The following is a 26,336-nucleotide window of genomic DNA, read 5'->3' as shown; positions in this document are numbered from 1 at the left end:
TTCCTTTGAATTTTAGTTGCTCAGCAGGAAACAACCACAAAGATAGAAAAAATGGAACCTGACTCAGAATATAGTTTTGTAGTATAAATCCAATCACATCACAGTTTTGTGAGGCAGGAAACTCACAAATGTCAACGTCCAAGCTGCTTTTCATGCGTTTAAAAACAATTCAGTCAATAAATCTGTCTGTTGGCGTGCTCACAGATAAACACAGAGGTGATTTTCAGGTCATGAGTTCTGCCTGTAGTAGCAAAGATGCTGCTCATCAGCAGGACTGGACCAGCTTAGCTAATAAAGAACTACACGTTATAAAACAAGCTGGAGTGATAATGTTTAATGCAGATTCTGTGCAGCTTAGACTGGTTGTAGCTAATTGAGGGTTCTGTCAATAAAAACCTTCCCTCTTTTTCCTTAATTTGTCTCATCAAAACCTGTGTTTTAACCCATGTTATCTGGAGTAGCTGCCACCATGTGTTCTTTTTGTTTGGATCGGGACCTGCTTTCAGTCCCAGAGCTTGGATCACTCTGATCCAAAATTGATATGTTGACTTCAACATCTGCTTCTGGCACTGTGGGACAGGGCTGAGTGTTACAGGGCACTGGAGAAGAGGTTTACAAAGAGTCCAAAAATGCAGCCTATGGCTGTGGGAGAGACCTGCAGTTGTAAAAGCCACATTGACTTACAGGGGACTCAGTATCCTTTTGTTTTAGAAGTTACTTGTGGTTATCTAAAGTAGTTATGAGAAGAATGGCTCTGCTGAAGGGTGCCAGGTCTGCAGGAAGCCGAGGCTTTAATGCTCACTCTCCCCCTGTGTGCTAGATATCAGTTTTCTTCAAAACAAACAGTTTCTCTTCTGATACTCTGGTGGATCTCTGCATGAGCAACTGCTTAATTTTAGGGATGTTCTGTGATTCTGTGTATGAGGGAGGACTGGATCAGGGTGCTGCCTGTGCAGTGTGGCAGCAGAGGGTTCGTTCCCTGTCCTGGCTGCTCTGTCAGCAGGAGGCTCTGTGTGCTGCTGCCATTTATTAGCTCCAGTGTAAATGGTGAATTCTATGCCGGGCAAGGTCTGACTGATTTAAAAAAACAGTAATAGTCATGTCCTGCATGTGGTTTGTCTCTGCACCGTGAACAGGAGGCCTTCCCCCTTTTTTGACCTTCAGAAGTGTTGCAGTGAAATGCAAGAAGTGCAATCCCTTGAAGCTCTTTGTCTCTCTGTGCCTTTGCAGATCTGCACAACGCGACCAACCTGCGGTCGCGGTCCCTGTCGGGGACAGGGCGCTCGCTGGTGGGCTCCTGGCTGAAGCTGAACAGGACAGATGAAAACTTTCTACTCTATGCACACTTAACTTACATCACTTTGCCATTGCATCGAATTTTAACAGGTGAATTTTGACATGTGTTGTGCAAAACCGGAGTCCTTTGGTTCCTAGGCAGCCTTCTGCGTTGGGGGATTTTGCTGCTAAGTCAGAGGAACAAGTATTTCTCTGCAGTCCCACTATAGGTAGGGATTGATTTCAGTTTGGAAGAAATTACAAATTCCAGTAAAAGTTGCTCCTCTGTAATTAAGGATGGACTTTGAACAGTGTTTCAGCAAAATAATTATTCCTTATGATAATTGTGTTGATAATCTTAGAGCGAGTTAGCTGGAGTTACCAAGCTCACTCACTCTCCCACCACAGGCCTTTTGGAGTTCACAGAAGATGTATTGTTCCTGCTGGCATTTAATAGTTGCTCAAGTGGGTGGCACAAATGCCTCCCCGCTCAAATATTTGCTTTGAGCTTGAACATCTCTCTGAGACTCCATTTGTTGAACATACGGTTGCAGGAGTTGGAGCATATATTGAGATGCACAGAAATAGGACATGAAATGTCTGGGCTCCAGGGCAGAATTTTCCTCTGCAGTTTTTCACTACCCACATTTGTTTTAGTTTGACACATCAGGTAGAGCCCATTTATGATCAATGCACTTGTGCCAGTGGCAGCTTTCCAGGAAGGAGGAGCATTGCACGAGGGGCAGGGTGAAGTGGGAAAGGGGCTCATCTCCCTGGGAGAAGATGGTACAAAGATATTAAAATCCCAGTGACAGTGATCAAAGCACATTTTAAAATGTCTTGAGTTTATACATATTGATAAGATTTCTTTCTGTGCTAGATAGTCCCACTTCTGTCAGCTGCTCCTCGTGTGTCAGGTGATCCAGTCCCTTAATCATCTCTGTGGCCCTTCACTGGACTCCTCCCACTGTGTTTAATTCTTTATAAGTGTGGATGGAGCCCTCTGGAGCTGCAGGTCAATTTTTACTCATGTCATCCTCTTTGTGCAGTTGTGTTTGATCAGCCTGTTAATTGTGTACTCCCTTCTCCCATGTTCTTTGTTCTTTATGTAGCCTTCAAAAGGACATAGCAGCCCAGTTTCCACTTTTCCCGGTGTACTGTCTTTGCCAGCATGTTGGTTTTACATATTTACAAAGATGCCCGTGATCATGACAGAAATTTTACAGGTTCATGTTCTGTCACATTTGGACAATATGGAGCTGAGGAGCCAAAAAGCTACCAGCCAAAAAGCTGGTAGCTTTTTGAGGGCAGAAATGTAGGCTTTGGGCTGTAGAGGAAGGATGACCCAGTTGAATTATTTGTCCCCACATCTTCAGATCCAGAAGTCTCTTTAAGGGGCTTGGGGGTGTTGCATTTCTCCCTTCAAGAAAGGGAAAACCCTTTGGCATCTCTTGTTAATGGCACTTCATAGAATCATAGAATGAGCTGGGTTGGAAGGGACCTCCGAGATCATCAAGTCCAACCCTTGATCCAACACCACTTACACTTGTTTCCCTGGAAGATGCTGTGGCCCCTTGTCTGACACGTGTTGCTTCATCCCAGTATAAACGATGGTAGATCAGCTGTCCTCTCCACCCTGAAGGGCTGGATTTGCAGTTTCCCATCCCTCAGTCCCTCCCAGCCGCATCCTGAGACGTTTTAGGTTCCCGGTGGGCTGTGCTGCAGTCCACCTGCTTCCCGGGGCTGGGGCTGCTTCCAGGAGCTCCCTAAGCTCGCCGTGTGTTTGTGTCCCTCGCACAGATATCCTGGAAGTGCGGCAGAAGCCGATCCTGATGACATAGCCGAGCGGGCCCTGCCTGGAGCCGAGTTGCCAAGTGCCTATGCACAGCGGGTTCCCGTGCCAGCACTACCACCTAGTGTCGGAACACAACCTCCGCGGGAAAAAAAGGGAAGTCCAGGAATACCAGCCGATCAAAAGTGCCTCTTTCTTCCTTCCTCTGCTGTCACACACTGAATGCCCACGTCGCTGGAGTGTTTCTGGCTGGGAGGGGACTCTCTCAGCAAGATAAAACGAGAAGGGGCTGCGTTTGAACCGAGTCAACACTTCATGGACAGTTTGCTACCGTGTTTACTTTATAACTGAGAAACCAACCATATGTACAGAATGTGCTAAACTTTATACTCTTTGAGAGAAACATTCTGGGAATTTCCTACTGACTTGCTGAGGGACATAGTTCCACAGACTCTGGCCATGCCCTCTCCTCGTGGGAACGGCTTCGTGCGGGCGGGGGGTGAAGGGATGAGAGAGTCGTGTCCTGCTGAGGGAAAAAGAGCCTGCAAAGACACATTGCCATTTTGGTACGTGCAGCAGGTCAGGTCGGAGCTTAAAAGAGGCTGAAAATGTTCCCATTTTTCATGTGTCAGTGTTAGGACAGGTGAACTCTGCTGACGGATTTCCGTATCTACCAAAGAACAGCAACATTTTCATCCTCAAGAGCTGGCTAAGAAAATGAGCCAGGGAAAAGAAGGCTAAAATGTGCTGCTATAGTAAAGCCGAGGTTCATCTCCAGTACTAATGCTGCTTATCTCTCTCTCAGCTGAGTCAATGCCAGTTTGAGTCTAAAGTGGAAAAACAGGAGGCCGTGATCGGACTCCAGGGCCTAAAACCTTCCCAGTAACCAACATCCTCCTGCATGCACAGGACTTGGGAGTACGTAGAGTCATCCTTGTGGTGCCATTTGTAGCCAAGGAGGGCATGAGAGCTGATCAATGGTCGGGCAGCTCGCCCGGATCCCCTGTCTCCTGGTTGTTCCATACTGAAGCACAGAGAGTTTTCTGGAAATACAGAAGATGGAAACATAGTTCTGTTCTGAAAAGTGACTAAAAATTGCGTAATGGGAGGTCTCAAAGTGGTGTGTCAGGAGCTCTCAGGAAAACAGCCTTATGTTTACACATGAAGTGCAGCTCTCTCTAAACAGCAAAACTCTGCTGTCCTGGATATGAAAACAAAATGATTGAATACTGAGTCTACTGTGCTCTGGTTCACTCTTTTGATATGGGAGCCAGTCCATACTTGAGTTTATTTAGGACTGCACAGCTGGCACAGCAGTAGGAGGGCTGACGTGTCTTGGGGCATGTCAGACTCCCCACACGCACAGAGGGAGAGCAAAGATGCCATTTTTGTCACTTTTCAGACTCTGAGCACCCAAACCTGACACTGTTGCTGCAGTTACCAAATGGCACGTGCTCTGAGCCTGGACCTTTGTCTCCCTCATACCTGGCCTTGCCCAAGTGCTTTGCTGTTGTTCTCTCAGTAGCATCTAATGACTTGACCTCTCAAACAGGACTTTCTGCTTTTTTTCCTCAGGCTAGATGCCATGGAAATAGCTCCACTTCAGCATAAAGGCAGACTAAATTTGCCGTTCAGCCCACTGTGGTGACTCCAGCGTGGTAAGGAGGTCTGTCTGTGCTTGAGGCCAGGCCTGGGGGCTGTCACCTCAGCACGGGGTGGCAGCAGTTCTTACACCGGCAGCATGAGTGTATGACAGGGACAGCTGACCACTTCTAGTTGGCTTCAAATGTGTTGCAGCAGCACCAGGGAAGTGTTCACTTTGTCATTGGCAGCACAGCCACTTTCCAGTGCAGGCCTGGCCGGTGCCTGTGGCCCACGTGGTTGTGTGAGCGTGCACGTGAGGGTGTTCCCACCAACCTGACTGCCCCAGGCTTTGTCCCTGAGCCAGGGCACAGGTGGAGGCCTCACTCAGCAGCTGAAGTGCCCTCTCAAGGACCTTGCCAGGCAGCCTGGTGCTTACCTGAGATCCCCAGGTAGTCAGTGCCTGATGTCAGTCCGTACAAGTGTTCTCCCTTGGCCCAGGCTGGGAATTAAACCACTCCTCAGCTGGAGAACAAGCCTCTCAGTGTGCTCCTCATTCTGCACTTTGATCCTGCTGGACTGGGCAAACCAGTGCTTGGTTTTCCTTTAGATATTCACTGGGGAGGGAAGGGAGAGAGGGTTGGTGTTTGTGCTCCTAATGACAACTGATACCTTTCAGTCAGCCAGCCAGAGGAATAACACGTGAGAAAGGGAAATGTATCCAGACAGGAACTCCAGTGGTAGGTGCCTGAACACTTCTCAGTCGACAGGAGTTTGTAATGCTCCCTTGGTGTTGTGCGTTGTGTTTAGGTAGCTTCGTTTTGTGTGATTTGAAAGACTGAGCAAACCTTGCTGTGTAAGATCTCAGAGCAGGTGAGGAGTGATGCAGCAAATCTCAGAGTGGCTCTAAGCAGTGCATGAGTTTGAAGGCACAGCTCAGATCCCACACCTGTCATGCAGGAGGTGTCGTCTGCTTTGTTACGTGTACGTGGGTGCATTTTGGTGTCTAGTGTTTGAAGGGCTGCAGTGCCCTAAAAAAATCAGTTTATTTCTTATATCTTGCTAGTGGGATATGCTCTAGGTACGTGGAAGACTCACCTTTTCTAGTAGAAAAGGACTACAGGTATGCCCTCGTGGCCATCCATGGAAAATAGAGGTCAAAAAGTCTACTGAATGTCAATAGTGCTTTTCAGAAACAAAGATGTGCCAGATTCTGTTATTCCTTCTCTAAACAACTGACTTGGACTTCTTCTGTATAGCCCGTGGTTCCCACTTTCTGTTATCAAATTCCACATTTTGTTCTGCTTTTAAACAGACCCTGAAAGTTATAATTTATTGTCCTTGTGTGGACAGACTGACAGGGAAGTTCATCAAAGTTTTGCTTGGGTCAGGATGGCACAGCTGACCCCTTAGCATGCTGTTGCACTACACCAAAAAAGAAAAGGGAATGTTAATAGGAACCTCTCACCCCACTAATTTGGAGGATGGTTAATTCTCTAGCTCCTAAGCAGTAAACCATTTTAAGCCTCTGTTGGCCATTTAAATAATTGCTGGGGATGGAGCTGGTGTGTCCTGCAGGCCATGAAGGCTCTTTGACTCTGAACTGTTGGAGCACAGTGGGTTCCACTGGTTCTGGTGCTGTTTGAGGATGCAGCACGGGGTTAACACGCTTGGGAAGCTTTGCAGAACAGCTTTATTTATTTACAGAATCCCACCACACCTCCTTGCTCAGTTAACTCCTTCCATCCTGCCACCGATTCACTCCCTCTGGAGATGGAGGCTTGGGCCCTTCACGGATGTTGTGTATTGTTAGGTGTCAAATGCAAGGATGTGCATCTTCTCACCCTTTGTAGGCTTTTCACTGCTGTCAATTTAACAACTACAAAGCCTTTTTTTATTTTTTTTTCCAGAAATCTCTGTAATCAGCTATTTTGTATTAGCAGATTATTGCTCTGCCTTAGAGACACCACGTGTGTGAAGTTGTGTTCTCTGACTGCCAGCCAGCACAGGGTGGATTCCACGTCTCCTCTCAGAAGAAGCTGTTTTCAGAAGCGCCACAAGTCTTTCAGCTGTCTGGGCTAACCCAGTCTCTGTGGTCCCCTTTCCTTCTCTTTCCATTCTCCTGGTCTTCATTGTTTACAAGGCCTGGGTATGTTGGGCTCTGGGTCGCTGTCACTCAGTTTTCCCTTTCTGGGCACGGTGTGCTCTCCAGAAGAGATTTGTTTGCACAGGTGGCTTTTCACAGTGAAGTGGTTTTCCCAAAGTATGTTCTTACACAGGTTTTAATTTAGACAGTGAAACCCTTGGCTCTGCAGACAGATTTCTTCCAGCAGACCCTCATGTGTAGAATCCCATGTGGTCACTGAAGTTCTGTGTGGATGTGGAGTCCAGAGAAACAGTCTGTGCTCTTAGACTATTGACCTGCTTCTTGCCAGTCCTTAATTGTTCCCGTTCCAGATGATTGCTTGTCCTGTATTTTGTAGTCTGAAACTTCCCCATATTAAAGACAGATGTAAGACAAAACCTTCAGAAGTGCCTAAGCCCTGTTGTTACCCGGCGGGGTTTAAGAACAAATTTTTATTTAGGAAATTAATGTATTAGTCTTAAATTCTGTCTGTGTTGTGTGTAGCAGTGTCAAGGAATGAGAAGTTTAAAGTTCTTGGAAGAACAATCCATCTCTTAGGGACTCGCCCTTTGTGTTTGAAAGGCTCTCATGGTTTCCAAAGGTCACAGCTGAAAGCTCTGGAAAATGGATTTCCTGTGGTCACAGCAGTCAGAGGTCTGTGAATGCCTTACTGTGTCCTGTGGGGTGTGACTGGCAGTGTGTGGTGCTGGTGTGTAGGAATTCTGTGTCACAAGTAGGTGCGGTAGAATCCAGTTCAAGGCATTGTGGAATAAGTAGCTTTTACACCAAACCTTAAAGAAGAAGGAGTATTTTACACCAGAATGTAGCTGTTGGGATACCTGGTCAGGGGAACACGAGTCTGCGAGCGGGTTGCAATGTTGAACGTTCTCTGTGTAAATATATAAATATTTTCAGCTTCATTTTCTCAGCCTAACACATGTTGCATGGTTTGGGTTTTATTTGCCCCGTCGGTTCATCAGTGTTGCTTAAAAGGTGATGGGTTGGAAATCATGCTGGCACTGTACTGAGCCCTGTGAACAAAGAGCAAGGAGAACGTTGTGCACCAAAACCAGAGGTGACTTTGCATATGGCAGCAGTGAAGAAAGTGTTGGACCCTGCAGCCAATAAACAGACCTCTTAAACAACCATGGACTCTATTAATTGTGGTTTTTCTCAGTGGTCAGTCTGACAACTTGGCATTGGGTAAGGGAGAAGAAGGTAAGAGTCAGTGTGGTCCTGAATTTGCTTGGAAAAGCTTTTTGCCTTTAGAACAACCCTTTTAAATTGATCCATGTTTAATTACATAGTCATTAACATTTAAGTTTTTGCAGTGCATGGTAGTGAGGACTGATGGCTGTAATGGTTTCTTCCTGATTAGTTCAGGAAGAACTTCAGTGAGGGTTTGTGCAGTGGCACAAGAACGAGCTCACCCTTTATCCCTGGGCTGCCTGAAATTGTGTGTTCTGAGCATTGCAGCATGTGCTGACTCACCCCTGCTCTGTCCCCTCCCATCTCCCCTGGACATTGTGGTTCTGCTTTTCCTGCTGGGGAGATTCAGCAGGAGCAGTTTACAAGTCTGCAGACTTTTCCAAGTCCTGCACTCAGCCTTTAATTCGGGTGCAACCCTTGTGTTCGTCCAAACCCCGCTGGCAGCAGCGAATGCCTTAAGCCTGCACCCAGTGTGGGGGCTTTGCTTTGCTCCCCAAGGACAAGAGGGTGGCCAGAACCTTCTTTCATCACTGCAAGTGTCAGAGTGGGTTTTCCTTGGAAAATGGCAGTGATGGATGTAGCATCAAGGAGCAGGAGGAGTTATTATCCAGGCTCTCAGCACGAATTCGGAATGCTGTGCTCCCTGCTATGGATGTCCGTGGTGCCCTGCCCAGCACAGGAGGAGATCAGCACAGGTGGTTGGTCACAGGAGTCATTTCTGACCTCACTGTAAAGGTAAGGAAACAGAGATTTCAGGCACTGCCAGATTAATTAAGTTTGGTGTGTAATCCACCGTTTTCTCTTCAGCGTTAGGAATTTGCTTTTTACAACCTGCAAGTTTTCCCTGGAATTGCAGTCAGCAGAATTGCCCCAAGTGCCCACCAGCTCAGGTGGAGCTCCAGAACTGGTTTAGACAAAAGGTTTTGTACTGTATTATTGCCATCTGTGCTCTAAGGTAGTAAAGCAAAGTCACACTTTTTCCTCAGTGGTACTGCCCAGACAGGACGTTTCTGTTCGTGTCTTTGAAGCCTTTGCAGACTTCCAGCCATGATTCTTTTCAGTGTCACCCCTCAGTAAAGATTAAGATGTCCCTAACAGTAATACCCACCAAACTAACTATGTTCAGGATGCTCAGGTGCAAATAAGAATTTCTAAACAGTGCCTTAAAAAAATGAGCAGTACACAAACCCACCAGAAACGTGGGTAAGTATATTGATGACTACTTCAAACCACGTAAATTCTGCTTCTGTTTCTGTATTCAAAACATCCTGAGCAGTTTGGGTAGAGATGAGGCTCTCTACTGATACAAACTCCAGGTTTGAGTGAGGAAGGGCCAGGGCAGGACATCCTTCTTTTAGCAGCAGGGTTTTCCCAGGCAGGAGTTCACCTGCAAGCAACTGGTTGTAAAATTCATTTTATTAATGGTGTTATGCAGCCAAAATGACAGTGATTGACACAAGACAAATGAATCTCCCATTCATTTATTCACATTTTCCATGGATTTTTGTACACGTCCTCAGTGTATCAGAACTAATGAAAACATTGTTACATGACAAGTTATGTAAAACTTAAGGATCCACTGAAAAATTCAGAGCATTTTGAAATCTATTAACAACTAACAAATCATCACATTCAGCATTTTCATTGGATTTAGACTAGCTCATGCCACTTCAGTTGTTTAATGTCAGTTCATTTCTGCACACAGGCACCAGCTACAAAATTTTCTCAAATGCAAATAAGTTAAGGCATCAGAAAGAAAGTCTTTAAGGACATTTTAAATGTTACAGTGCTGCAAAGGGAGCTGAACTGCAGTTTGTAACAGCAAAGCAAACCTCCTGATTCGTTTATGTTCTACAACATGTTCATTTGAACTGTAAATTTCAATTAAACTTTTACATCCATCAACCAAAAAGGATTACAGGAACACACTGCCGTGCTCCCAAACAGATAATTTTAAGTACATTACAAACAAAAAAAAAATCCTTGCATGTTGCAATTAATATTTTAAAATAAAATTCAAACCAAGTGTAATAATTCTCCCTTAGCAATGATTCTGAGCATTAAAAAGCAGAGATCTTGATTTTTCTGGGTGGGGAGGTGGGAGGGAAAGGAAAGATTTCTAAGCAGCTGAAACTCCAAAGTCAGAGTAGCAGGAGGAATGGATGATCCATAAGACACTCAAACATCTATGGACAGCGAAGGCATTAACGCAAACGAGGGCAGGAACTTGCATCTTTAACATCAGGTGTCTGATATCCAGCTGTCAAATACACCACATGTCTCCCAAGATACAGGAATGCCTCCTGGAGTAGCAATTCTGATCAAAATTCCTTCCTTGGATAGCATGAGCCACTTTGTTATGAAGGCATTAGTATGTTGATGTCTGTGCTCTCCACTAACGTTTGCTTTTAACTCATTTTAGGCCTTTATTTCTATGTCATAATCTCTGACTTTTTACAGCATTTGTGTCTTTTAATATTTCTCAACTAGAAGCTGAAGCATCTTCAGAAATGTCTTCGTTCTGACAGTGATGCAGAAGGGCTGTGCTCTAGACCTGAGCACCAAGGGAAAAGTGTGTGACTTCCTGCTCTATAATCCAGATAATGGCAGGGTCACCAGGAACTGATGTTGATTAAAGTCTGATCTGCAGTAAAATTCTTCCCTGTTCTTTTAGGGGCAACTTTCCCCATGTAAATGTTTACAACTGTATGTTTGTGCATATATTTGACACGCTAATGAATACAACATCCCAATGATTTACCTTCCCCTGCCTTTGCTGATAAATGCATACACTGAAGAATTCAGGTGTCTCATCTCAGTCTTTCCCACAGCTAGGAGAAGACCTGACTTGCTACCGTGGCTATGGTAAGGTTTAATTTTTCCCAACACCATTCATTATTATTCTACTTATTTTCCCTTACCCTCTGTGCTCCCCCTTGGAGACAGGGCAGAGCTGCAGTGTCAGAGCTGGGCCACGTGTGTGTGTGCAGAACCCCAGGCCTGCCCCACTGCAGAGGCACAGCACGAGGAGAGAAGGGCAAGGTCAGCCTGTTGGTCCATATTTCTCTGGATGAAGGAGCAGTTCCAGAGCCAGGAGCTTTGGGAAGCAAAGGAACAGAAGGCTGAGCCCACGGACACACCTGGACAGAGCTGCTCCTCAGGGGACGCACAGCCAGAGCTCTGCTCCACCAGCCTGCCTGCAGAAACAGGGTAAGACAACACTCAAAAGACAAATGCAAATTTAACTGAGCCCTTGGACCCGAGACCTGAGCCTGGACTAAAGGGGCAGGTAATGTTCTGCTTTTCATTCATGCACAATGAGCACACGTGCCCTCCAATTCAGGTAGCAGCAAGATTTTTTTTTTTTTTTAAAAAAAGCATCTTATTTTGAGGAAAGTAATGTCACTGACTTTTTAGGGTTTAAGTACTGAGCCAGATGCAGAAAGAAACCCCCAAAGGCACCAGTTTATATTTCAAATAATACCTTAAAATCTCCTCTTACACTTCAGTGTTAAAAATGCAGTTCCTGTAGCCAAGCGTAGCTGAAACGTAAGCAAAGGCCTTTGTCTTTGAACTTTGGTCAAGAGGGCTATAGATCCTATCAAGTTTTTCCTCCTTTCAGTTAAGAGGGGAAAAAAGGCCATAACCTGAATTGTGCAGTAAATTAGGCCTAGAGGCAGCTTTTGTCCCCCCAGAGCAGGGGGGACAGGTGAGATGTGCTGCACCTCAGCAAATGGTGCTACTCCTTTTTCCCTGCCCACAGGATGCCAGTAGAGTGGATTTCCAGATGGCCTGTGGGTATTTTTTAAGGAAGGGCAGGGTTTTTCCTGTGTGTCACATTAGCCAGAGGCAGGGTGGCATGTTCATTCCATCTTCCAGAGCTGAGCCAGAGAGCACTTCAAGTTTAACATGAACACAAGCTCTTGGAGAGGTCCCAGAGCTGGGAGTGCAGTAGAAAAACAATTACTAGGGAAGGAGTTTCCAGCAAAAAAAGATTTGCAAAAGAAAAGGATTAAACCACCAAACAGAGTCTGATATAATGCTGAGATGGAAACCAAGACCAGAATCAGTGTTCTGATCCATGAATTATTGCCACATGGGTAACTTTAACACAGCTGACAACTAAGTTGTAGATTAACCCAGCGCTCCCTACGTGCAACAGAAAGCTTGTCCTAAAGCTGCACATTGTGCAGCACAGCACTGCAGCTTCAGCACAGGGGCAAGGAAAGGCCAGAGGCAACACAGAGGTCTACAAAAGCCCTGAAGTTTGGCTGTGGGAAGAGCTCTGCTCAGCAAAGTACCAGCAGCAGGACAAATACAACACGTACAGCTCTGCCTCAGCCGGGTTGCAGGAGTGGCCCAAGGAGGGAGGACAAACACCTTGGAAGGACCATCGTGGAAGTGCAGCCCTTGGCCTCTGGTGTGTCAGGAGCCAGGGGATGCTGGTGTGGTCCCAGATAAACTGTCTTCCAGTTGTCTGCTTCTACTATTGCACATCATGAGCTTGTTGCTACAGTAAGGACAGAAGTGACAGTTCTTCTCTAGAAAACACCACTGTCAACAGGACTACACAAGCAAATTTTCTTGTCACCATCTGCAGTCTCTGAGTCCCAAAAGCACGTGGGTCTGTAAGAGTTCAGACACAGCACAGTACAAATCATCTGTGGTGGGGTGCAGTGTTGTCACCCAGTCAGAAACCAGTCTCACCAGAAAGAATACAACAGACCAATCAAAATTAAAAATCTGGAGTCTACAAACAGTTTCAACAGGTAAACTTGGACATCCTCCCTTCTCAAAGCAGGAGGTGGTTGCATTGCATCAGTCTGTGAGGAAGCTCTGGTACCATGTTTCTGTGCTCAGATTTCAGTCCATTTGGTCGAGCGGTGCTAAAAACATACACCTGCATTTATATCCATGTGCTTTATCCAGAAGAGGTCCTGCATTTAGACACTGAAAAATGAGGGAGCACAGTCCAACACTTGTGTTCTATTAAAGCTTTTATTAGCTAGTTTAGCTTTTCCTCACATAATTTTTTCCAGAATTCCTATAACAGTTCTTAATATCAGAGTAAAGAGTTAAATGTTCAAGTGAAGTTAGGGAAGGAAAAAAGAGCAGCAGCAGTTTGGCAATAATTCCTCAAATCACTGACTGCAACCTATTTTAAGCCTCCTTTTTCTCCAGTAAGATTTTGTGCAACTCATCTGCATCCTCACTTGTTTTCACCCTTATTAACATGGTGGCAGGAGCAGTCGGGTTCTTCTCGTCGATCGGTGGGTTGGGGACACAAACTATGAGAACGTTGTTCTTCCCAGTTCTTGTGCATGGCATCTTAGGTGGAATTAGGACATTCAACAGTATGTTCCCTGCGGGTGAGGAGGGGGAAAAATGACCATTAGCCACTGTTCAGCTTTTACTGCAATACAGTGTTAGTACAGGTACTAAACAGGGATTTAGGATGGTTTGGAAGGAAGGCAACTCACAAACATCAGGTATGTTTGTCTTATTCTTCCCTGAGCATCTGCTCAGGGCCACTGTTCTCAGATTTCCTTCCTCAGCAGGAATGAGGAAATCTCTGAAAATACTGCATCCTCCTTTGTTAGAGGGAGGAGCCTGAAGAATATGATAGCAGGGACCCACAGGGAAAAGGCAGAAGGAGCAAGTGTGGAATCCAGTCCCAATGCTTAGTTCTGACCATTGGGTGCAGTTCAGAAGCAGAAACAAAATGTTAGTTCTGATGCAGACAGAGGTGTTAATGGGACAAACCAGGGTGCAGGAAGTACTTTGTATCCCCAAATCCTCCCACAGAGCTGGTGTGGTCTGTGCCAGGTTACTGACAACAGCTCTGTGGCAACGTGTTAAACCACTTCATGAGTTAAGAGAGAAGTGAGTGCGAGAGCTCCAGGGTTAGTGGGCTACTAAACACCAGCAAACAAACAAACTCCAGTCTGGTTCCACAGGAGACACACACATTTATAGACCTGGGAAATAGCTCAGAACATGGCAGCAGAATTAGGGAAAAGTCAGTCTTCGCCTCCCTTTCCAGTTCAGTTTTTCAACACAGTGAGATTTTAGGAAAGGAATACAGCACTGTGTGAAGACAGCAAAAAGGAAAGTGTGCATCACTATGACTGCAGCAGCTTCTAGGAACCCCAGGCTTGGAATCCCCAAGCTCAAATGCCTTCATGTGTGAGCTGGAGAAAAAGGAAAGACTCCTAACACCCCGCTGTGGAAGAAGGCAGGAGGGAGCTGAGATGTACCCTGGCCTTTCAGTGCAGCCTGGCTTTAGTCCTCAGAGATTCTACAACCATACCAGATACTCAGTTTTATGGAAGCTGGACCTTAAGCCAAGCTTCAAGGCCACTCAAGCCAGGGATGGAGAAAAGTTTGTAAACAAGTAGGGGGAAGGAATTCCCAAACGTACACCACAACCTTTTACTCCTTCCACAGCTTCACCTGCTCTCTTCTGTAATGCTCAGGAGAGGCATCCAAGTGCTTGTTCAATACTTGAAATTATTCAGAGAAAATAAAAAGTAGAAAGGTTTTCACTAACTGTGTCTGTTATGCTGTGTTACCACAAAAATATCCTAATGCTTAGCAAGGAATTTCACATCAACACTTGCTACTGGAAGAACTTTACTTACCTAAATTGGTATCTGCTCGGACTAGGAGCTGAGTTTTTTCATTTCCTGCTGGTTTTAAATGTAATGTTCCTACCCCTTTTTCTTTAAATTCATTATCCTTTTTGTAAAACAGTTTGCACCTGTGGGGGAAAAAATAAAACAAACTCAACCCCCTTGTTTGTGCAGCCATGTAGAGATTAAAGACATAACAATATCTCTCAAGCACACCAAGTACAGGCACCCATCTGACTCACAGTAACGTTAACCAGGAGTTAACATGATGTAAAATAATCTTTATTCTTCTTGACCTTGTTTCATGGGCTAACAGACAACACTTGCAGTTCAAAGAGAAAGGTAATTATTTCTTTCAGTACTGAAATGACAAATGTACTGCTTTCAGGGAAAAGTAAAGTGCAGAGCAACCTGTACTCAGGGTCTGTGAGGAGCAGTAACTGTACAAGCTACTTTAAAAAACACTAATTACAAAGAACTTGCTGTAATGTTCTGAAGTTATGGGAGAACTTTTATGTACAATTTATAAACATTTTTAAGTGAAGTTCTAATAACCTAATAAACCATTCCTAATAAATTAGCACACACCTTCTCTCAGATAAAACTAATGGCCTTCGGTAGCAGGACAAATTCTGTGCTGAGTGTCAATTACTTGGACTACTGAACATGCCTTGAAAAACTGCTTCTAGTACAGCTGGTCTCATTTTGAGCTTAAAAGCACAGCTTGTTCACTCTTTCACACAACAATCAGCATTTTCCAGCTGAAGAGTCTTATTTTAGGCTGTGCAAATAACTGAGCAGCTGGTGGGTTTTCCAGCAGCACAGCATGAAATTTTTGTGGTAGCCCTGCAGTTTAAACCTCACAAAACCTGATGAAGGCAAGAACATCTTCACTTGTAAAAAACAGATCACAACCAGAACACAAACTATTACTGTTGGGTCCAAGATACAGAAGGATTTTAGTAAGGCATTGCAAATTCTTGCCTGTAATTAACTTTTTTAGAAGTTCATACTCTATATGGATTCCCAACAAGCTTTATCAATTACAAAGTAAAGAAGGTGTCCTTAATCATGCACTGCAGTGAAGAATAGCAATATGCAGGTATGAATTTTGTTTTCCAAGTCAGGGTCACTTACTTCTTTGAGTAGAAAGCATCATCCTCTTTTATTTCATTAACAACGACTTTTGGTGGCTCTTCTTCCTCCTCTTCTCCTCCTTCAAACAGAAAGTTTGAATCTGTTAATGTTGTGAGCACAGAGCCTGCAGGGTGTTTTTGGCACTTAGAGCTCCCTTGTGCACACCATGTTTGACATGGACACGTGTGGCCAGGACACATTTCAGTCCCTCTGGGCTCTGCAGCAGCTTCAGCTACAGAAAAAGAAGTGTTACTTCCTTTTCCTTCAGCCCCTCAAACAACTCCATCCTCATCTTCAGTTTAAGTGGGGTGAAAATACCCAACCCCTACCAGACAATCAAACCCTAAAAGTACAAAGCTTAATTAGTCAAAACCTTGGGGTTTAACACAAAGCAGTTTTCACATTTCAAAGAACATGCTCCACAAATTCAAGTAAAGCACAATAAAGACTTCCAACAGCCAGGTTTAACCTGGGGGAAGGGAATTTGCTGTGGGAATGACAGCCAAGAGACAGTGGCAGGTTATGCCTTTCCAGTCCCTCAGCTCTTAGGAATTCCATCAGCTCACTGTACCCAGTGTAGGCAAAGAGCAAAGCTGTCAGGTACCATGTAACTTTGGTGGCCTTACAGTCTGTTAAATAAAATGGACTCAGTTGTTCTGTATCTCATGCATTGGGAATCTCTTCATAAAGCTACCGGGAAAAGCAGAGGGATCGAAATGTCCTGCAGACTCAAAGAAGAACATACCAGCTGCTTTAAATGTCACCTTTTCAAGTCATGTCTTCAGGTAAAGGATTATATTCTATTAGAGAAAGTGTAAATCTGACAGAAATACAAAGGTTTTGATAAGCACAAACTTTTGGTGTTGCTTAAACTGTGTGCATGGCTGGGATCTGCAGATTACTGGCGTGGCTCTGCACTTGAAATTCCAGAACAGTTCTGATCACAGAATCATAGAATATACAATGTCTGAGTTGGAGTGACCCACAAGGATGAAGTCCAGCTCCTGGCCCTGCACAGACACCCCAACAATCCCACCCTGTCCCTGAGAGCGCTGTCCAAACCCTCCTGGAGCTCTGGCAGCCTTGGTGCTGTGCCCACTGCCCTGGGGAGCCTGGTCAGTGCCCAAACACCCTCTGGGGGAAGAACCTTTCCCTGAGACCCAACCTGACCCTGCCCTGACACAGCTCCAGGCCATGATCTTGTTCAGTTTACTACTGCTGCACCTTTGCAGTATCCTTAAGTGGCACACACTCACAGCTTACCACTAAAGTAACTATAAACAGCAATAAATAGAATTTACCTTTCTCATCGGCATTGCTGCTTTCTGCCTGAGCTTCCAGTAAACTGGTGGGTGCTGCAATGACAGACTTGGCCTGGTTTGCGTCTTTTCCAAACAATCCCGAATTCCCAGGAGAAAAGGAGAAACTACTGAGTGTTCCTGAGCCCAGGGAGCCCAGAGCAGGGCTGTCGGCGCTCTTGCCAAAGTTAAACGAGACGGCAGAGGCGGCTCCCAAGGACGGCTCCTTCTTCTCGGCCGCGGCCTCGGCCTTTCTGTCAGCCGGCGCCTCCTCGGCCTTGCCGCTGTTGAACAGGAAGGCCGAGCCCTGGAGCTTCGTGCCCCCGAAGGCGGGGGCGGCCCTGGCGCCGGGGGTGCCGGTGGCCTCGCCCTCGGAGCCGCTGTCGCTGCCGTGCTGCTGCTCGATGCTGGCCAGGTAGCGCTCGTAGTCCCTGAAGATGGGGGTCAGGTCGCACAGCGGGTTGGAGTTCACGTGCTTCACGATCCAGTCGCGCACGGAGCAGTTGAGGGCGGCCAGCTGTTTGTGGTAGGAGCCCTGCCTGCCCCCCCCGGCCTTGGTCTCGGCAAACGCTGCGGCACCGGGGCCGTTGGACATGGGCGACCCTGGCACAACAAGAACGTGGCTGAGAACGTTGTCTTCCCCCAGAAAGCAGAGCTCTCTGAAAAGCCCAACCGGTGTTCCCGGTATTTCTTACCAAGTCACTCATCCCTGCTCAGTTATGATCCTTTGGGGCCACAGGATATGCCCAGTTGGAAGGGATCCACACAGATCTCTGAGTCCAACCCTCAGCCCTGCACAGGACCATCCCCAAGGGTCACACCCTGTCCCTGAGAGGATCATCCAAACCCTCCTGGAGCTCTGGCAGCCTTGGTGCTGTGCCCACTGCCCTGGGGAGCCTGGGCAGTGCCCAACCACCCTCTGGGGGAAGAACCTTTCCCTGAGACCCAACCTGACCCTGCCCCAGGTACTGCTGTACCAGTGAGCACACTGTGCTGTGAGACAGACCCACGCTGTAAATTTAGAAAGGTTACTTTGTTCAGGGACACACAAAGTAGGTGGAGCATGCTAGTGAATAAAAAAAAAAAAGAAATCTTGTACAGAACATTAAAAAGTACAAGTTTTGTATTTTGCCAAAAATTTCACAAAGGTTTTACAGCTTTACAATGCTGTAACACTTACTAAATCAAATAGTCAAGTTCTCTCTTGCTACTTGCACTTTAAAACACCCTGAGTGCACTAGCCCATGATTTTGCATGCTTTGAGTGGTTTCCATATAAAAAACATAGGCAGCAAACTAAGAAAATCCTCACTGAGTATTTCAGTTTCCCCTAATTTAGTCAAGCTCACTGAAGTCTAAGTTACTCCAGAGCTCAAAACTCCACCACTTGTATTCTAGCACACGGCCTCCGAAATCCTGGGGCAGTGGTCACATTTCTCCATCTCCAGCACAAAGGGACAGAGCTAATATTTCTCAGGGACTTCCAAAGCATGGGAGCTAGACTTGCCAAAGTATTCCAAGTGCCTTAAAATGTAGGCATGAATGTAACAGATACAATTCTAGAAAGACTGTCTGCCATGTCAGGTGTACAGGGGAAAAGAGGTTAAGACTTCAGCTATGCAGCACATATTTACCAAGAATGGCAAAATATACAGAAACAAGACCTTAAAAAAAAAAAATCACATCAAGGAACTGCAGTCTTACTAAATGGACAATTTCTATTAGCTTTTTTTTTTTTAATTAAATTTAAAGAACTGGGACAACTGTTTAACTGGAACATGTTACCAGCTGCTTTATACTATTCCAAGAGTGTCTTAGGCCAGTTTCTTCCATTCCCATTTGTACTTATAAAACTTCTACCTCCAGTATTAGAGCAAATGCAAATTTAGTTCCCACCTCTCAAGACTGCATGCATTTGACAACTTGTCCCTCCAGCAGCCTAAAATCTTTTCAAGAAACCTCACAAAGAGGAATGAAGTCTCAAAACCTTAAAACAGAACTACAGGGTGGTCTGAACTTGTTTTTTCACTAATAAATACAGATTTTATTGATGAATGTGTTCGGATATGCTTATTTAAAACTTACCAAATGCTGATTGTGTTTCGGGAGTGGTCTTCAAACTGCTGAAAGGAGGAGTGCTAGAGACTGTACTGCTTCCATTAGACAGCCCTTCCAAAGGCTTTATTCCTGCACCATTCCCAAATCCGCCGAAGCCACCTCCTCCTTTCCCAGAAGGCAATATAAAGCCTTTAAACCCTTTAAAAGCTCCTCCACTTTCAGACTGGGGAGAGAAAAGAAGAGAGACAACCAGTTACACACATCTCCTCCACACAAATCCCATCCCCACTTAATATTCCCTGATATCCCTGGTTTATTTTCAGCCTGTCATTCCGTGCATTACTGTGTCAGCTATGCAAACACAGGGAACAGCTTCCCTGTGACACACTGCTACTGCTTTTGGAGGACTCAGATGTTTGGTATGAAAATAATCTGGCTCTGGGAAGTGGATACATGGAAGTTGTTCAGAGCAGCGGATGTGTCTGACTAGCTATTTACACACTCATAGCACGTTGTTTTCTTTAAATAATTATGCAGCAATATATATATATAATTGCAGGTTTATTTTCAGCAGCTCTTAGCACTTAAAACCACAATTAAGAGTTTAACACTTCAAGCCCCTCATCCAAAACAGCCTATTTTGGAGTCACCTACGAAACATTTGTGATTTACCCAAAATATTGCAGTGTGACCAGTGGGAGAAGCAAAGACAGACTGTACTTGATCACAAAATGTGTCTCTGCAGCCTTTTCATTACCCAGTTCTGAACAGTCTTTACAACCACATTATTTTATGGCATAGTTTCTCATGTTTTTAAAGGGCAGTGTGATTAACATACAAATAGGCACTACCACTTTTAGGTACTTTTAGGCCTTTCGAGATAATGAAATATTACTAAAGGAAGTGTGTTTCCAGTGTCTCTGGAAAACCATCAAGAGGAGGAGAACTGCTTCTGAGTTTCATCTGCTTTTGCCACTGAAGAAATGGCAAAGCTTAACAATTTTAGGTTGTATTCCATTCTCACCTTGCAGGCTGCTTCTGCTTCCCTTTGTGCTTTACCTTTTCCAGTGCAGTCCTGTTTGTCATTCCTAGGTAGCAATTTTTATTCTGTCTGTCCCTGATCAGTCCCACCTCTCTCTGGACATTCCAGTTAAGTGCAGTCTCCTTCCTTACAGCATTGTGCTTGCTCCATGTAGGAACGTCAGTAAAATTCAAGTTTACCTTTTTGTAAATATTGCACAGGTTTCTTATGCAACCTCAGCTCTCCTGTCACCTCTTCTGCTTTTCAGACTTTGTCCAACCTATTGTCCTGGGTTTGGCTGGGACAGAGTTAATTTTCTCCCTAGCAGCTGGTACAGTGCTGTGGTCTGGATTCAGGGTGAGAAGAATGTTGAGAAGAGAGTTGTTCTGGCTGGTGCTGAGCAGGGCTCACTGCAGTCAAGGAGTTCTCAGTGTCTTGTGCTCTGCTGGGGTTAAAGCTGATCCCTGTACTAGCCCTTCTCCCAGCTCTAGCAGCCTGCTCCCAGCCTCCTGACTATTTCTTCTACAGCCACCTGCCCTATTCCTAACAGGGTGCACACCCTGTTCAAAGGATGGCTGGTAGCAATAAACACAACAAAGCATTTGCCAGGGATTTCTGAAAGGACAACACTTTGGCTGGCCTGGGTTAATGCTTTCACAGTGACTAAACCTGTAACAAAGGCCAGCCTCCTTTCAGTTTTCCATTTGTTACTGCAAGGAGTAGGTGGCACTAAAACTCTTCAAAGGGAGGCAAAAAAGTAGCAGCATTCTTGACAAAAGACATGTTTTCATCCTCAAAACAGCTTAACAGTTTGGCTTTTACTAATTTAGCCTCCAAGACATCCCTCAGCCCTCCTATGGATAACTAGGAACTTTCCATTTCCAGACCTCCATCTCTGCAAAGAACGGAAGTAGAGAAGTTCCAGTGCTGTTTTACCCATCTGCAGAGGACACTGTGTCTGAAACACTCTTCATTTTTACTTCAAAAATACTCTCTTCACCCAGTTAATACTTGTGGTACTAATTAGCCATTTCCCACCCTTTCCTTGCCATGGAACAATAAGCCAAAACCCATCTGCACATGTGAGTGAAATGACAGCTTTGTGCAGCATCACCAGGGAAGTGAAAACCTGAGCCTGGTGCCATATTTTGCAGTTGAGTCCATCCCCAACACTGGTGTCCAGTGCCCCCGTTACCTCTGATCCGACATTCCGGCGCTTTGCCTTTTTAATGGCTCTGTTCTTCAGCACCTCCTCACTGGCCACTGAGAACGTTCCCACCTGCAGGAGCAAGCCAGGGAATCATCACTGGAATTCTCAAAATGCACAGTGGTTTCTGAACACAACTCTAACCCTGCTCCCTAACAAACAAGGGGAGGAGTTAAACCACAACCCACCCCAAAAACACGGTGGTGATGAACTTGCCGAGGACCTGGACATTACTTGATACCTGGAAACTTGCTGTACTTCAAACATTAGCAAAGGCAGCTAATGGCTCATTACTACCCTGTAATAAGTGAGGAAATAAAAGTTTTCTTATATTCAAACTCCTGGAAGAGTCAGTTTTATTTCTTACATTTACAGGTCTAAGCATTTAATACTTCCAGTAGGACAGAAGCAAGCACAGTTTGGTCAGAGATAAACACGGGCCATAAGTATGAGACACTAAACATTAAAATCTCTTTTTACCCTCAGATGAAACATAACATTTGACTGTTTGTCTAATTTCTCTGCCTGTGTGGGGACATTAAGCTAAAATTAACATAGTTCTGAAATTTACTATTATTGGCCCTTAAAAAAACCCACACAAGACATAAAGAAAATTCATCTCAAGAAACCAAATCCGCTTTTCCTGTGAATTCGGTAAATACCTCTCACACATTTCAGGAATCCAAAAGCATTTTAACAAGCCTGGGGTTCCCTCTAGAAATGTAAAGTTCCTTTCCCCTGAGCTACTGATGTCATTTGAAGTCTTAGAAGCTGCTTTGCCCTGGGGTCTGCATACATTGGAAGCTTTACAAAAAGCAATTTTATAAAATTTGCTTGTATAAAATTACCTTCAATCGCTGCACTTTTAACCAGTTTTACTGTAGGTTTTACCCACAAAATGAACAGCACATGTCAACAACTATTCTGCTACCTGCAGGGGTGTGGGGGGGGGAACTAATGCTTAACTTACCTCCTCAGCTTCGTCCTCCTGATCCCAGTTTCGGTCAGTCAGTTCCTTCTCTGCAATTCTCTTGGCCATTTTTGCACACCTACGTGAGGGGGAAAGAATCATAGAATGAACTGCACAGAAATTAAATTCTAAGCAAGTGATCTTCAATTCGTGTTCTTACAACCAAAAATGGGAATCAGAGTTAATACAGAAGCAGGTCAAAAGTGGAACAACAGTGGAAAACCAAGTGTTGGGCAACAACAATCAGCAGAACATTCGATGTTCCACTCCCTGCCTTCTCAGGATACCCATGGGAGCAAGAAAAGTTCCTTTACAACACCTAAAATAAATACTGATGAGGACCCACTGAAACAGCTGGGCAGAAAGCTTGGCTAAGACTGAGGACAATGCTCTCCTTTAAAAAACAGGACTGGAACCCCATTATTAATTTTAAATTTGAAAAAAAAAGATTACCAATAGATCAGGCTATTTTTCCTCCAAAGGCTACATAAGGCATATCATGGATTTTAGAGCAAACACTGTAAGCAGCCAATCATCATTTTGCTGGTTATCTCTGCAAAGGGAGAACCAGCTCTGGAGAAGGAAACATCTAAAACAGTAGGACAGTTTATCAGCTGTGTACAAAACCAAAGACTGGATCCAGCTATGATGCTTTCTCTCTGAAAGGCCTGGCAGGCAATCACACTACTCGAGTTTTACACGAAAAAGAAGCTTTTTACTAATTATGATTATATATTCCGACACTAAATATGAAAACTTGTCATAGGAAATATGTAGTTTTGTGGCAATTTAGCAAGCAGAGAAATTAAAACTCTTCAAAAAACCCCCTTGCGTTTGTGACTAAGACCTGCCCCCCCCCCCAAAAAAAAAAAACAACCCACAAATGGTTGAATTTCAGAGCCCAAACCAATAACAATAAGTAGTTACAGAACATCTTGTTTAGAGGGTGAAATGGTTTGGAACAGTAAATCCAGTGGCGCGGCAGCCTTGAAGATCACACCTCCACGTCCTGAATTTTGGTCTGACACACTTCACAAATAAGGTCAGGTTATGAGGAGCTTCTGGAAGTACAGGGAGTACACACTGGCTTGTGTATACATATTTAAATGCCCTGAGCCATATAGTCCTGAAAGCTGAGGTCCTACCATGCCCTGCTTGATCCCTGGGAGACTATTTCAATCTAACCCACTGAACCCCCCCCAAAAAAAGAGCCTATTTTAAAGGCCTATTTAATTCATTCAAATTATTTTATTCTGGTATATATCATCATGTAATATATAATAAATAATAACACAAAGTGGGTTTGTTTTTTATTTATAATTCTAAACTTATAATAAATAATATATTTAATGTTATTTTATATTTTTATATTTATATTACACATTAAATCTATTATTTATTATATATTTAAAATTTATATTATGTTATTTTATATTTTTATATTTATATTACACATAATATATTATACCATATTATTGTATAATTGTAAGTTACAGTATATATTATATACATAATACTATGTATTATTAATTTATTATTTTAATGTAAAATACTAATTTAGTTAAATATATTTTGAGAAACAGCTCAGAGAACTACAGAACATCCTGAGCTGGAAGGGACCCACAAGGACCATGGATCCAGCTCCTGGCCCTGCCCAGAACACGCCAACAATCCCACCCTGTCCCTGGAGCTCCGTCAGCCTTGGGACCGTGACCACTACCCAGGGGAGCCTGTTCAGCGTCCGACGGGGAAAAGCCTTTCCCTGATATCCAACCTAAACGCTGCTCGGCGAACAAGCCCTTCTCGTTTAAAAACAAACACAACACAACCGGGCAGAGCGCAGGAGCTTCGCCGACCCTCCGCGATGCCCCCGGCACGTCCCGGCGCTGTGTAAGGCAGCCGTTCCCGGCCAGGCTTCCCCCCGTCCCGCGGGATCGCAGCCCGACCGCGGTGCCGGCGGGAGGCAGCGGAGGAAGCGGAAGCCGAGGCCGCCGGGGCCGCCCCGCGCTCCCCTTTCCGCCGTTCCCGGCGCTCGCCCCGTGCGTTCCCCGCACCCCCCGCTCCGCCCGGCCCGAGCCCCGCACCGCCGCGACCCCCGGAGCCCCCGAGCCCCGCACCGCCCCGTCCCGCCCGCAGCGCGGCCGCCCCTCCGCGGCCCCGCGGCACTCACCGGCCCGGGCGGGCGGCTCTCCCGCGGCGGGGCCGACGCTGCGGCGGGCGGGCTGCGCTCGCAGGCTGCGCGGCGCGCTCAGCATGCCCCGCGGTGCCCCGCAGTGCCCCCGGGCCCGGCCCGGCCGCGGTGCCGCTCGGGGCTCGCTGGGGCCCGGCTGGGGCTCGGCTGGGGCTCGCACCGGCAACGGCACCGCCGCCTCCGCCGCCGGCCCGCGCCTGCCCGCACCGCGCGTGCGCGAGCCGGGCGAGGGGCGGGGAGGGAGCGCTGCGGTTCCCCCGCCCGGGCGGGGCGGCACCGGCGGCACTGAGCGGGACAGCCAGACACGGAGCGGGGGGGAGGGAGTGTGCGGGGCCAGGGGCACTGAGCGGGACAGCCAGACACGGAGCGGGGGGGATGGAGTGTGCGGGGCCCAGGGACACTGAGCGGGACAGCCAGACACGGAGCGGGGGGGATGGAGTGTGCGGGGCCCAGGGACACTGAGCGGGACACCGAGACACGGAGCGGGGGGGATGGAGTGTGCGGGGCCCAGGGACACTGAGCGGGACACCGAGACACGGAGCGGGGGGGATGGAGTGTGCGGGGCCCAGGGACACTGAGCGGGACAGCCAGACACGGAGCGGGGGGGAGGGAGTGTGCGGGGCTCAGGGACACTGAGCGGGACAGCGAGACACGGAGCGGGGGGGATGGAGTGTGCGGGGCCCAGGGACACTGAGCGGGACAGCCAGACACGGAGCGGGGGGGATGGAGTGTGCGGGGCCCAGGGGCACTGAGCGGGACAGCCAGACACGGAGCGGGGGGGATGGAGTGTGCGGGGCCCAGGGGCACTGAGCCGGCCCTGCTTGGCCACTGAGCCGGGCACCGAGACACAGAGATGGGCAGGAAGGAGTGTGCAGGGCCCAGGTTTGGGTGCGAGACGGGAGTTGGCATCACTGTCTCCCTAAATGTCCGTAGTCTGGGGCCAGGCACGAAGCGGAGAGGCCGCAGGATACAGAGTTTTCGTGCCAACAACTTGCCACTGGCATCTGCTCACCGAGGTCAGGACGGAGGTGACCTCAAGCCTCCTGCTCCCCCAGCATCCTCTTCACTGAGCACCACATGGGAAGCACGTACCCATTCCTGGGGCTGAGGGGCAGGATCAGCGTCAATCAGGCCTCCTTTGTGACTTCAGTGAACTCCTGCACTTCGTGGCCTGCACCCCAAACCTGCTTTCTGATTCCCCAAGGGAGAGGGATTTACATTTGCAATTGTATGTCTAGTTAGTTAAAGACCCATTACTGTCCAAAGGATCAACAGCTTGAAGTTAAATCCCACGGGATTTATGATAAGGAAGAACCAAAGGCTGCAGAAGAAAACATTCCAGGGAGGGCACAGGGAACACAGAGGGGCTGGGGGGTCCTCAGTGCTGTGACACTCTAGAACAAGGTGACTGCTCCAGAACAAGGCTCACCCCATCACTTCTCCCTTAAACACTACCAAGTTTCTGCCTCAAGTATCTCCTTTATAAACCTGCCCATAAAAACTCCCTCCAGGCTGGAGCAGGACAAACAAGGTCCCCGTGCCCCCCCAAGCAGGGAAGTGTGACTTTCTTTTTATTGTGAAAATGAGGAAACAATCTTCTTTCTGCTGGCCGAGGTTTTCTGAGTGGTGAGTGGTGCCAAAGACGTGGAGTTCGGCTGGATGGGGGACAGGAAAACACTGAAGTGGTCAATGAACAGCTGCATTCAGCAGAGGCTGGAAATGGTGTTACAAGGCTGAGGTCTGAGCCACCCACGCGGGCTCACAGGGCCACAGCTGCAGAAAAAGGACATACTAGGTTTTGGAAAGACAACCCAGGAGAGCTCCCAGTTCTGAGCCCTCAC

The 26,336-nt window shown here is 46.5% G+C and overlaps 2 protein-coding genes across 8 annotated transcripts in view; one reads left to right on the top strand and one right to left on the bottom strand.

Moving 5' to 3' along the window:
- Window positions 1-7,919, top strand: part of KIAA0930 (KIAA0930 ortholog) — a 40,899-nt gene extending 32,980 nt beyond the window's left edge. For 2 of the 6 annotated variants that reach the window (XM_032689313.1, XM_032689312.1), the window contains exons 9-10: window positions 1,231-1,386; window positions 3,076-7,919. In XM_032689313.1, coding sequence (XP_032545204.1) covers window positions 1,231-1,386; window positions 3,076-3,116 — 197 coding nt within the window. In that variant the 3' untranslated portion in view covers window positions 3,117-7,919. The remainder of the gene's footprint in view (window positions 1-1,230; window positions 1,387-3,075) is intronic. The other 4 variants (XR_004357331.1, XR_004357329.1, XR_004357330.1 and 1 more) reach the window with 4 other exon arrangements.
- A 1,528-nt stretch (window positions 7,920-9,447) lies between these two features.
- NUP50 (nucleoporin 50) lies at window positions 9,448-24,558 on the bottom strand. 2 transcript variants are annotated; one of them, XM_032689311.1, is made up of 8 exons: window positions 24,475-24,558; window positions 22,305-22,383; window positions 21,323-21,406; window positions 19,134-19,329; window positions 17,053-17,652; window positions 15,752-15,830; window positions 14,624-14,742; window positions 9,448-13,345 (listed from the first exon to the last, which is right to left on the bottom strand). In XM_032689311.1, exons 2-8 carry the CDS (start codon window positions 22,371-22,373, stop codon window positions 13,143-13,145), a joined length of 1,350 nt encoding a protein of 449 aa, XP_032545202.1. In that variant the 5' UTR covers window positions 22,374-22,383; window positions 24,475-24,558; the 3' UTR covers window positions 9,448-13,142. The 2 variants fall into 2 exon arrangements, with proteins under 2 accessions (XP_032545202.1, XP_032545201.1); XM_032689310.1 differs by lacking the exon at window positions 24,475-24,558 and adding an exon at window positions 22,758-22,860.
- Window positions 24,559-26,336: the final 1,778 nt, after the last annotated feature.

Source organism: Chiroxiphia lanceolata, chromosome 5 (genome assembly GCF_009829145.1).
Source record: "Chiroxiphia lanceolata isolate bChiLan1 chromosome 5, bChiLan1.pri, whole genome shotgun sequence".
Taxonomy (NCBI): Eukaryota; Metazoa; Chordata; class Aves; order Passeriformes; family Pipridae; genus Chiroxiphia; species Chiroxiphia lanceolata.
This window is presented reverse-complemented; position numbering and strand designations above follow the sequence as displayed.